Below are 12,630 nucleotides of genomic sequence, written 5' to 3' on the forward strand. Positions count from 1 at the left end.
GAGCAAATAACCTCCTGCTTCTGTTCGTCCCAGTTGCCCTCAGAGCTGCCTGTGTGTTTGCATCTCAACGTGTCCAGTTCATACTCCACTATCTCCCCACAAGACCCCCTTTTCTTCAGTATTTTCAGTTCATATGTAATTTGCAAAGGGCATTAATCCTTTTGTGCGTACCTGACCCTTGGGACAGGCAGGATCCCGGTGGTTGGTGTCTTAAAGCTCTTCCAAGAGGTGATGAAATGGCTGCTGATACCAGACGCTTGGGTTCTCCTGCTTGTGGGACACTCAGTATTTTTGTGAAGTTGTGATATGACCCATGCAGCGAGTTGGGGGCTGTGCTGCAAACATAACTTGCATTTGCCATAGGTGTGATTTAACCTTCACAAATTCCTTTAGTTGGGGTGTTTTTTCCCTAAAACGCAGTCTGAACTATAACTTTGTAACATGGCTTCAGTGAGTTTCCTCTTACCTGGCTTCAGACCTTAACCCTGCAGATTAAATCTGAACTAAACATCCATAGATGTTTATAGACCTCCTTCTATAGCCCACGGAAAGGAACAGGCGTTTGTGAAGTGTTTCGTCCTCTCCTAATGTAGATATTTAAGTGCCCGCTGTCACTTTGTGGCCATCAGCTTTGGGAAATGGAGATGTGTGCCTCGGAGGTAGGTCAGTGCATTAGGCGTGTGTGGGTGGATGTGTCTACATGAAACAAAAGCAGCAGGGTGATTTATGAGAGAGCGTTTCAAGAGCTTCCGTTTCATACCTCGCTCGTGTGTCTCTGTGGTTGAATTTTAGGATGCAAACAAGGAAAGCAGCAAGGCATCTAAGCCCCACAAAGTAACCAAGGAGCACAGAGAGAGGCCGAGGAAAGACTCTGAGAGTAAAAACTCCTCCAAAGACCTGGAAAGAGAACAAAACAAGCCTTTGAAGGACTCCTCCAGAAAACCAACCGAGAACAAACTGCCTAAGGAGGAGAAGGCGCCTCCAAAAGCTGCTTTCAAGGAACCAAAACTGGCGGTGAAGGAGACCAAACTGGAGAACACTTCTCCAAAGGGCGGCCCGCAGCCGGAGCTCAAGTCTTCCAGCAAGAGGCCGTCCAACGTGGAGTCACCAAAGCCCAGCGCCAAAAAACAGAAGAAGAGCAGCTCCAAAGGGGTGAAGAACATCCTGGGAACGTCTCCACGAACCTCGTCTTCCTCATACCCAGAGAAGAAACAAACCAAGGAGAAGATGAATGCCAAAGTGGAAAAGGTAAAATCGGAAAGCGAGGCCAAGGAGATCAAAAAGCCGGTGGAAATGGATGAGTCCAATTCAGAGGATGAAACTTCTTTCAAGTCAGAGGTGAGTAGGGATTTGTCCTTCACCAGAATTTTTAAAGATGCTTCTTAAGTCTTTGCATGAAAAAGGTGTTGAGAAGTATTCAGATAAGGTGGAGAACCAGACTGGCAAAAGCTCGGGCTGGGTTGTATCTCCAATAAAACTCTTTGAAAATACTGGCAGTATTAATCGGTACTGCTGCTGCTTCTCTCCCGTTTCAGATGCGCAGTTCTATTTAGACTCATCTGCAGGCACTGACCTACAAGTCAGAGCCGAAGGTGATGGTTCCTCCTTCATCCCTTGCAGTGACATTTATAAAGCCAGAGTATCGTAGGTACAGATACGCTTTCTACCTGCGTATGATAGCGTGATGTTTTGGAATGTGATCTTAATGGAGAAAAGGAGGAAATAATTTCAGCAAACCCTCATCTCCGCACCCAGCACCAGCCCTTGGTGTCCTGAGCGTCACCTGTCCCTCGGGACTCACCACGCGGCTCCAAGCTGATGGTTCTTTAGCCTGTTTGGTGACAGAACTTGAAGCTTGAGGCTCGAACTTTAAGGCATTGGCAGAGACCGAGCTCCTTTTCCACCCTGGGGGCTCTTTGAGCTCCCAGCGCTGCCGTTCGGTTCGCTGCTGGGTGCTGGTCCGGCCGGCTGTGATCTGCGTGATGAAGCCACATCACTAAAGCGAACGAGCAGCTGGAGGTGGATCAGGGCCCAGAAACTCTTAACTCAGCTTGGCTGCCGCAGCCAGCGGGTTGTGCAACGTGCTCGGGGCTGCGGCTCCGCGGCTGCTCCCCGGTCACGTCTTTGCAGGCTGCTGCTGAGAGGATCAGTCCCGCTCTCGGTGCTGCTGTGACTGCGGCGCTGCAGGAATTCCTCCTTCCATTTTCAGCCCTGCTAAAAGTTCGGTGTCCATCCTTATTTCCTTGGTTTTTTCCCCTTCCCCTCTCAACCCCGGTTCCCTGCGCTGGCCTCGTGCTTGGCTGCTGAATCGCTGGTGCTGACAAAAGGGAGAGGCTGAGATGTGAGGGCAGGAATTGCTTTTTCCCCATTGTCGGCTTGTGCTTTTGGCACGTGACGGTGACAGTAATGGGGCCTGAGTGTGTCCAGCCCCCGGAACGGCCCAGAGGGCTGAGAGTCGATAACAGGAGTCGATAGAACTTCCAACATCTGCTTCTTGGGTGTATTAAATCATATCAGGAATGGGGGATGTTAGGGTTGAATCTGTACCTGAGACGTGAGAGCTGCACTGCCTTATTTTGAAAATATTGCGCTTTCATGTTGCAGTTTTTCTAAAGTAACAGAGCTGCTGCAATGTGCCAATATACCATTATATATACTGTTAAACTATGCTCCTTTGCTACTGGATAATTGGCAATTAGAATACCTGTTTTTGACATTTTTTCCCTGCATTCTTACAGCTGAATAAATGGAACTTAACAACATTTTGGTGATAAATTATAGGGACAGGTCATGTTGGGATCAAAGTCCCGCCGCTGCTTTCACTTATTAATGCCCAGAGCTGCTGATGTGCCTCTACCTACCTGTTCACAATGTTTTTATAGTATTAACACTTTCTATGATACAGTTTGTTGATCAGTGGGAATGTGTGATCCTTAAACTAAATCCTACTGAGTAACAAAAAAGCCCTTTATTGTAACAGCCGCTGTTGCTCTCAGGGAGGAAATACTTGATTTAGTCTTCACTGCCACCTCGTGGGCCCTGGAGCCAGAGCGTGCGGCTGCTCTGGAATATCTGGTTCATATTAAAAATGGGACAGGCTGGAGAGTTGGGCAGGGAAAAATGTAATGAAATAGAACAAGGGCAAGTGTAGAGTCTTGAATCTGGGCAGGAACAACCCCAGGTTCCAGTGTAAGTTGGGGAATGAGCTATTAGAGAGCAGCGTAGGGGAAAGGGAGCTGGGGGTCCTGGGGACAGCAGGGTGACCATGAGCCAGCACTGGGCCCTTGTGGCCAGGAAGCCAATGGTACCTGGGGTGGGTTAGAAGGGGGTGGTCAGTAGGTCAGAGAGGTTCTCCTGCCCCTCTGCTCTGCCCTGGGGAGACCACCCCTGGAATCTTGTGTCCAGTTGTGGCCCCTCAGTTCCAGAAGGACAGGGAACTGCTGCAGAGAGTCCAGCGCAGCCACCAAGATGCTGAAGGGAGTGGAGCATCTCCCGTGTGAGGAAAGGCTGAGGGAGCTGGGGCTCTGGAGCTGGAGAAGAGGAGACTGAGGAGTGACTTCATTCATGTTTACAGATATATAAAGGGGCAGTGTCAGGAGGATGGAGCCAGGCTCTTCTGGGTGACAACCAGTGACAGGACAAGGGGCAATGGGTGCATACTGGAACACAGGAGGTTCCACTTAAATTTGAGAAGAAACTTGTTCATGGTGAGGGTGTCAGAGCCTGGCCCAGGCTGCCCAGGGAGGTTGTGGAGTCTCCTTCTCTGCAGACATTCAAACCCGCCTGGACACCTTCCTGTGGAACCTCAGCTGGGTGTTCCTGCTCCATGGGGGGATTGCACTGGATGAGCTTTCCAGGTCCCTTCCAACCCCTCCCATTCTGGGGTTCTGTGGTTCCTGAACCCCGTTTCTGGAGGCTGTTGTTAGCACCAGCTCGATGTCTTGTCTTGCTCTGCCTGCTCCTGGCAGTTCTGCCGGGTGGGGAGTTGGTTTCGCTGCAGTTCGACTGGTTGTGTTTGCACAGTAAACTGGGAGCAGTGCAGTGGATCCCTCAAAGTGGTGGAGAAACAACTGGTTTGGGGCTGTAGTAATAAATTTGAACAGATTCTGGAGGCGAGTTAGTTAGGGCAGGCATCATTTCCAGAGGTAATCATCAGCACGAGCTGTTCACAGGGAACACTGGTGGGTTGCAATAAATACCCTTTTTAAGAGGCTTTGCCAGTTGCTTTGGGTTGTTTGCCAGTCATCTTTCCTGCTTCAAAGGAAGGGGTTTTTCACTATAACATTTTTCAGATGCCGTATTTCATAACTTGAGGCTGTTGGTAACCAGTGGTATGGGAGGTTTTGGTGGGAGGTGTTGGCGCTGAGCTCCAGCGCACCACAGTTCACACAAACGTGGGCTTTATTCACCTTGCATTCTGTGCATGTTCTGTAGTTCCAAGGACAGTGATGTGTGATGTTGTACAGTGCTCAAATGCTTCTGTCTCACTGTGCTTTGTGCTGGATTTGCGGATTAGAAAGGTTAAGATTCTTTTTCTCTTTTTCCCTTTTATGGGGGGTTAAGTCTGTCCAGTCCAGCCCTTCCAACTCCAGCTCCAGCTCCGACTCCAGCTCTGACTCTGATTTCGAGCCATCTCAGAACCACAGTCAAGGTGTGTTACAAGAAATGTGTTCAAGTCTTCCTCGTGTAACCTTAGAAGGCCCATGAGAATGAAATCTGTGTTCCCTGCACCATATCGAAGGCTGACAGATTTTCTTGTCTGCAGCCACGTGTTGAAGCTGAGACGCTTCAGCAAGAAGAGGCAATAATGTCATAGTGTGATCATGAACAAGTATTTTTCTTGGTTTGACAGTTAATTTATGAGTAGAGTATCTCTCTGGATTTGGTTCTTTCCCTGTTGACTTTGGTTTCTGCCTCGGTTTATAAATGTGTTTGCTGCTGCTTGATCTATAGTATCACCAGAATATTTCTCCTCCAATCTCATATATGTTTTATTAAAAATTATAAATGTAACGTTCATCACTCTGCCAGTTTATAACAGCTGCTTTTTCACATTCCTCTGCCGATAATCCACAGAGATACACCATGGCAAAAGTAAATGTTCTAACCTTAGCAAATGCTGCATTTCTACAAATGCTGTCCCTTGAGTGACATTTAAAATAGTCCCCAAACACCTGAAAAATGGGTCCTTTTGGTTTCATTTCAGAAGAGAGCGGGAGGTTTGGGGGGGTTTATAGCAGTTGTAAAGTTTGTCAACTCAGCTTTAGTTTTAGGGCTGGAATATAATGTCTCTTAGCAATATCTTTGTGCAACATGCAAACAGCGGTGACATCGCGCAGAAATGTTGATGTATCTTAAGGCGAGCTGGTGCTGAGTTGCTCTGTGCCCCGTTTCCAGGTCCCCTGCGCTCTATGGTGGAAGATCTGCAGTCGGAGGAGTCGGACGACGACGACAGCTCCTCTGGAGAAGAGGCCGCGGTCAAAGCCAACCCGGTCAGCCGGGATTCCAGGTGGTAACAAATCGCGGAGAAAGATTGGTTTGTGTGGGTTTGCCCAGCGTGTGTTTGGAGGGAGGAATCAAAGCGATGGGGCTGAATGTGAGAGAATGAGGGAAAGGGCAGATGTGCGGAGTATTTGGCACATGGGGACATGGAGTTGATATAAAAACAGAACTTGGTGAGGAGAGATCCCCGGAGCTCAAGGAAGAACCACCAGGCCGTGGTGTGTGTTGAGCCTGCAGGTGTCAGGGACCAAGCCCCTTCGAACACTCACCTCGTCGTCACCCTCAGATCTCCACGGAGCGGGACGCTTTGATCTGCAGAGATCAGAGACGCGTCGGCACCTGCGCTCGGCTCACCCTGGTTGATATAAACCGAGAAGTCTCGGTCTTTGCTGACAATGCGTCCTGACCGTTGGTTACTTGGCTCCGAAGAGATTTGGTGAACAACTGTTCCCTGCTGTAGTCAATGGAATCAGTTGAATTTCATCCTTCTCCTCGCAGGAAACGCTGTTGTAGCCAAAGCTTGGAGTCTCAGGTTGAATATTTGAAGAGACAGCAGCTGTGAGAGTCGAGTGCTGCTTGTGTTCACCAGAAAAACAACCAAAAAGATCTGGTGTTGCGCTCTGTCATGATCCGCTAAACAGGAGCGGAGACACTTGCAAGGATGTTTATTATACCTTTAGGGGATAGGTAATAAGCTTTTCAAGCTCATCAAAAGCAGGATACCTGCTATCGTACATCTGTAGGGCCACAAGAGGAGTGAGAATAAACAGGAAGTCTCAAAGGTCACAACAGCACCACTAAATGTGTTTGTGTGCCAGTGTTCTCAGCCAAGGAGTTGGGAAACCTCTCCCGCAGGTACTCGGGGATCTTGGAGTGAATCCCCCAAATGAACAGTTGCCGTTTGGGAAAATCGGGTGGTACTTACTCAGTTGTTTTAAGGGGGCTTGTGGATGAAAGGGCTGAACTGGTGTAACCGAGAACCTGCCCGGGGACTGGGAGGCAGCAAAGGCAACAACAGCTGGGAAAAAATGGATTATTGGAAATTACCACCCTACTGCTTCTCCCAGACTATTTAATTGTCTATAATAAAGAGAATTTCACTGAGCTCCGTGTGGTCCAGCTGACAGCTGAGGTTTTTTTTACCCGCTGATGCTGATTCTCTGGCGCTTGTGTTTCAGACTGAGCCTGAGTGACAGTGACAGTGACAACAGCGCTGATTCCTGCCTGCCCAGCCGGGAGCCGCCCCCGGGGCAGAAACTGCCCCCAGCAAATAACAAGGTACCGCATCCTCAATGCCCATCCAGCGCTGCTTTGTGCTCCGTCTGCGGTGCCAGCTCTGACTTGCACCAAGTTTTCCCTATTTCACTGGCTCCATCAAACAGGTCATTTCTCTCTCTTCAGTGATTTTGGTCCCTGATGGTGATTTCTTTTACCCTCAGGCATCTGGAAGAAAAAGCCCAGAGTCCTGTAATAAGCCAGAGAAGATCCTGAAGAAAGGAACGTACGACAAGGTGTGTTGGAGGGTTTGTGTATCGCGGAGCTGGTGGATGCTCATTCGAACCGGCCCGGCCTGCTCACGTTGTTCTGTCTGGGCAGGTTGAAACTTGAGTGTAATGAAAACCAGGTGTTGAAAGGACCGATGTGGCTGAGTGACACTGCACAAATCATCTGTACTAAATAGATGGACCCTCTGGTCATTTCCATATGCAAAGTGTTAAGATAGTTTTATATATTTGCCCTTTGTCTGAACCGATGGTCCGGCCGCTGCTGGGAGCGCTGCTTCGTTAAAAGGCACTTTTAATTTGTAAGAAATGAAAGATGATTTGCTGCTCTGCTTTGCTGGGTTAGTTGAAAGCTCTGCTCAGTGAAATTCCCCTATTTTGCCTCCAAGGAAAGCCGAGCAGCAGATGTGCTCGCAAGTAGGAAACCCCAAGTTGTCCACAAAGTTCTCCTGCTGCGATTGATTTCTTTATGAGAAAAAGGAATCAAATGGGATCGGAATACTTTTCCTTGAGAGTAACCAAAGGGTCAGACCGTAGCTCTCATTTGTGTTAATGCTTTTTCAACGGGAGAATGCAGCACAGGTTAATCACTTCATATCAGGTCTAAGTGTGATTTGGAGGTAATTGTATCTGAGTCTCCTCGCTACAGAATCACTGTTACCTGTGGCTGAGGTGGCTTCTCTGAGGCAAAGCTTGCAGGTAATAGTGTCTTTTATTAGACTAATTAATAAACAGAGAAGGGGACACCCCTGAGACCCTCTGAGTGCCTAAAGTACCATCTGCGTTTCCCACTGGCACAAGTTTTATCAAAGACAGCAGGGCTCCCAGCCAGCACAGCATTGTTGGTCACTGGTGAAGGTATTTTGAAGTAATGAGTAGCTCATTAGTACAATCCATTGATGCGGAACTCGCACCAAAGTTCACCAGCGTGAACTTCACCTTGCTGATGTCCTCAAAGCTTCTGGCTGCTTCGTGAAGCTGGTTATGAGTGTTTAGTGGTGTCATTAAATACTCTTGCTGATGGTTTTCAGATCATCTGCCTTTAGTTTCCCAGTACGTGATAAGGCTGGAGGAGGCAGTAAAAACCATAGGGAAAAATTTGGAATAGGGTGACGAGTCCCTCTGGTCCTCGCTTGGAAAGCGGCTGGGGTGGCCACCCAAGCGTGCTGCGTGTCAGTGTCTGTCCTGCTCCTTTCCAGGCCTACACGGATGAGCTGGTGGAGCTTCACCGGCGGCTCATGGCCCTGCGGGAGCGCAACGTGCTGCAGCAGGTACGCACCGCCCGCGGCTCCTGGGGCCTCCCTTGCCTGGCCTTCCTGCTTTGAAAGGGAAGATACCTAGAAAAACAAAATCCGATGCGCACGCGATGCTTTAATTGGAGAAGATCCAGAAGTGCAGTTTGCGCATCTTTCCTCCGCTGTCCTGGTAGCGGCCTCAAAGCTCTGGGTCTCATTTAAAAGGCAGGAGACGTGCCTGGTCCGGCAGCAGGAGGAGCTGGTTTGTGGTTTTGGGAGGGGATTTGGGACATTGGAGGGGAGCACCAGGGGGGTCGCTCTGTGTCTGCTGTGCTCCAATCTTGACGGGCTCTCAGTTCATCCCGCTTGTCTCCTTTCCGCACAGATTGTAAACCTCATTGAGGAAACCGGGCATTTTAACGTCACCAACACAACCTTTGACTTTGACCTCTTCTCCCTGGATGAGACGACCGTCCGTAAGCTGCAGAGCTACTTGGAGGCGGTGGCGACATGACGCTTGGCGTCGCAAGCAGGCTGCTTTCCGACCCGGCGATTCCCTTGATTGGTACCAGGAAACGAACCCACGGAACTAGGCCTTCTTTTCCTCCTGCTCCACCCGAAGCACTGCCTTAGAGAACAGCCACGCTCGATGAATGCACAGCCAGCTGCACTTTCTTGTAGGCTTCAAACAAACGCCCGTATTGCTGAGTCTGTCCTCCCCGGCTTCGTCGTTGCGCTTGGGCGCCGGTCCCGAGCGGAGCAAGAGACGTGCTGCACTTAGCTGCACAGCGCGACCTTTGTTTGGTTTTCCTCCAAGAAACTGTGTTTGAAGAGCACGTTTTCAGGCGTCTCCGAGATCCGAAGAAGCGTGGATGGTGTTGTTTGTCACCCAATCGAGGGACCAGCCTGCGGAGAGCTCCCGCCAGTCCCATCTCCTCCGCCAAGAAGCGTCCGCCCTGCGTAAGCAAGATTGGCTTTTACAAAGCTGAGCCGAGAGACTGATGACAAGAGGAGCTTCCCGGGGGTGCCCAGCGGGAGAAGGGAACAGACCCCAGTTCGGATGGCCTGCGGGTGAGCTGTGCCGCGCTTCGGCACCGAGCGCCGCGGGGATTCGGCATCATTGCGGTTCAGCTCCCGGCAGAGACAGTTGGAGCTCCCTGGAGGCCTCTGGAACCTGCTGTCCCCACCGGGGTTTTGAGATGTCTTGTTTGTTGATCTGAGCTCCTAAACAAAGTCTCACTCCTTTCAGTCTGCTTTAACTGTAATAGGACTACGAAACTGTAAGCTGTATATTTTATATATATATATATTATATATATGTATGTACTGTATGTATAAGAAGGGCCTAGTTGGGTCTTATGATCTTAAGGGTGTGTTTTTTCTGTTAATGTTTTTTAATGGCTATGGCAGGGGAAGGGCGCTTAATAAGATTTGACATGTTTGTTCAAATTGCCTCTTGTGGACAGTTTTTAGTGTCTGAAAGCTGAACAGCAAACTTCAGAACGTTTTGTGCTCTGGAAGGGACTCACCTGTCGTCTTCTCATTTGTCAGTGTTGAATAACTTTGCCAAAATACACGATTGGTTTTGCTCTGTGTTCTCGAAGAGGAATCTCCTCCAGTGGCCCCTATAGTAGCGGCTGTATGTTGGGAAAACCAAAACAAGGGAGAAAACGCTGGTTTAAAAGCCAGCGCGGTCAGGTTCGGTTCCTCCTCCCTCTTCCCGCTGCCTGTTCCAGAAACAGCAGGAAACACTAAACACTAATCCAGAGTCTTTCCTGTATTATATTTCTCGTTAAACTAGCGTTGACTTCCACGTGTTGAGGAAAGTCCTGGAGCTTTCATCAAAACCCTACTACTCCCTTTCCCTAAAATTCAGTATTTTGTTGAAGAATTGCTCAGTTTTTCCAATCGGCGCGGAAGCTTTTGCCAAAATTGAGTGGGCAGCAGCGTGGGGGACCCGTCTGTGCACGAACAAACCTCCCGGACCCACAATGGGCCGGTGTGGGACCTGCACCCAGCGTTCGCTGTCCCTGCTCCCCCGGAATCGCGTCCCTTGTTTTGGGTTACCCCGTCCTTTATCATGGAAATGTTGCAACTAATCAACTGAAGTGGCAATATGATGATAAGCTTGTTTGAGTTGGGTCATGTTGACCCGATTCCCGTTAATTTTGTCTTCGTACCATCTTTCATGTGTTGTGTGTGTGTGTGTGTATAGATATATATATACACACATATATATAAGAAGAAATCAAGCTCATGCCAGGTGCAAACCCTGTCACAGCGGTGATCGCAGCTGTTGTTTCTTGATGGACGACGCCGAGCCCGGATGGAACCCCGAGCGCAGACGGACGCGGAGAAGGTGGAGGAAGAGGAGCAGCTGTGGGGCTGCAGCAGGACGCATGAGGTCCCCGAGTGTCACGCATCCACCCGTGGGTACGTGCGAACCACTCGCGGTGTGCGGCGTGGAGGAGACAAACCTTGTGCGGTCGCGATGGCCCCGAACTTCATGCCCCTGGGGCTGGTGACGCTGTTTCCTGTCCCCAAAGCAGCTGTGGTGGCCAAGCCGAGACCTCCCGAGGTCTGTGCCTCCTCTCCCCACCCGGGTAACTCACCGTGTCACCCATCCCAGCAGTGTTTGTCCTGGGGCCGCGTGGCCTCCAGGTCACCCGCGAGGGGTCCGAGGTGCCACCTCCTTGTGTCCCCAAGAGCCGGGCGGTCCCACTGCTCCCACTGATCCACGAACACATCGGAGGGAGCTTGAACGGGCTCGGAGCACCCGGGCCCGGCGACCACAGCATCGTCCTGTCCTGGAACCGACTTTATTTGTGAAGTCGAATGAGCGTTGATAGGAATTTTGTTTGGTTTTTATAAGAAGTATTTTACACATGGATTTTTTTAGCCTGTTTATAATCTTGAAAACCTGAGCTAGGATTGTTCCCCCAGCAATAGTTCTTCTCCATTGTGTGCACATGCTGATTTGTTACTAAAAGGTTTCTTGCAAGTACTTAGTTGTTCTACAGAGTTGTTGTTTTTCGGGGTACGTGGTAGCGCCGGGGAACGGCTCCGCAAACCCAGGATGCTCGACGCGGGGCCTCGTCTCGCGTCCCCTTCCAGTTCCACGCGCCGAGTTCCCCGTGTAGATTTCTAGGCTGGCTGAATGCTGTTCTGAACATGCCGTGTACAGGTATTTGTGGATCAAGTGTTTGTTCTTGTGTCACTCTTGAGAGCATGGATGGATTGTTGTACTCTAGAAGGAGGCGGCAGTGCTGCTGTCAGGTCTTCGAGGATGTGTCGTAGCTTGCGTTGTTAAAAAAAAAAGGAAAAAAAATTGATTTTTAGCCATAATGGTTTTTATTCTGAGGAAATGGACTGAACTCTGTTACTCCTCAGTGTCCTTCACCTTGTTGCTGATGGGTTCGGAGTCGTTGAAGCGAATCGTGTTGGAGGTGAGATCAGGACGCGGCTTTTCCTTTGCCCTTGGCCTCTGGGCCAAAGCGGGGTCAGGAGTGTTTTCCTGTTGTCTTGGTCTGCGTGCGTATGAAGCTTTGATCACTGACATTTGCTACTAAGGATTCACCGAGTAAACGGCCGCACGCCGACCCGGCCGAGGAGCGTTGGTACCAAGGACGTGCAATGACTTGGCCGCCGGTTCCACGGTGGGAGCGTCGGAACGAGCGAAGCGATGGATGCAACAATCCAGAAGCAGGTTTTTATTTCATATCTCGTCAGATCTTGGAACGTATTTGATGGTGAGCGAGGTTTAAAGGTCCCGTATGGAGCTCGTATGGTTCTGCGCATCGTGGCTTCTCCGGGTGCCCGTGGTCGCCGCTTGTGTCGTCACCGTGGGCAAGTATTGACTTAAATAAAGATGAAAACCCATCGGTATTCGCTTCCCTGGGGCGCGTGAAAATAGCCATCGAAAGCTGACAAGATGAGTTTTGCACTCCTAAAGAAAAACTGTAAGTACTTCAACTTCTTCTAGATGATTTTTAATTGTATTTCTGCCTAGAGCCCGAGGTATTAAATACCTCGGCACTTGAGCATTTTAAAAAGGTTGTGTTGGGAAACCCTTCGCGCAGCTGTAAGAAATTCAGCTCGCTTCAAGATGAAAAAAATCATGTTTGTAATATGTTACGGGATTGTTCGTCCTGAATTTTAAGCTTTTATTTTTTTTTTTTTTTTGGTAAATTTGTGGAATTATGGAGGAATTTTCTAGAAAAAGTGAAATAAAGTAAGATGGAAAAGTCCAACTTGGTTTGTATTTTGCTTCAAATTGAAGTGCCGGGGGTTGGGGAAACGGCTGCTTGGCCATTGGGGCTTGAATTTGGGGCCTTAAATCCCGCTGCCGCGGGATTTAAGGCCCCAAATTCAAGCCCCAATGGCCCAGATGT

At 49.5% G+C, this 12,630-nt stretch overlaps 1 protein-coding gene across 2 annotated transcripts in view; it reads left to right on the forward strand.

Moving 5' to 3' along the window:
- MLLT1 (MLLT1 super elongation complex subunit) overlaps positions 1-12,489 on the forward strand; it is a 29,027-nt gene extending 16,538 nt beyond the window's left edge. Inside the window, exons 6-12 of one of the 2 annotated variants that reach the window (XM_065858191.2) lie at positions 793-1,338; positions 4,564-4,651; positions 5,398-5,509; positions 6,681-6,780; positions 6,942-7,013; positions 8,204-8,275; positions 8,625-12,489. In XM_065858191.2, coding sequence (XP_065714263.1) covers positions 793-1,338; positions 4,564-4,651; positions 5,398-5,509; positions 6,681-6,780; positions 6,942-7,013; positions 8,204-8,275; positions 8,625-8,753 — 1,119 coding nt within the window. In that variant the 3' untranslated portion in view covers positions 8,754-12,489. Of the gene's footprint in view, positions 1-792; positions 1,339-4,553; positions 4,652-5,397; positions 5,510-6,680; positions 6,781-6,941; positions 7,014-8,203; positions 8,276-8,624 lie in introns of both variants that reach the window. The other variant, XM_071799751.1, reaches the window with a different exon arrangement.
- Positions 12,490-12,630: the final 141 nt, after the last annotated feature.

Source organism: Patagioenas fasciata, chromosome 27 (genome assembly GCF_037038585.1).
Source record: "Patagioenas fasciata isolate bPatFas1 chromosome 27, bPatFas1.hap1, whole genome shotgun sequence".
In the NCBI taxonomy this organism is placed as follows: domain Eukaryota; kingdom Metazoa; phylum Chordata; class Aves; order Columbiformes; family Columbidae; genus Patagioenas; species Patagioenas fasciata.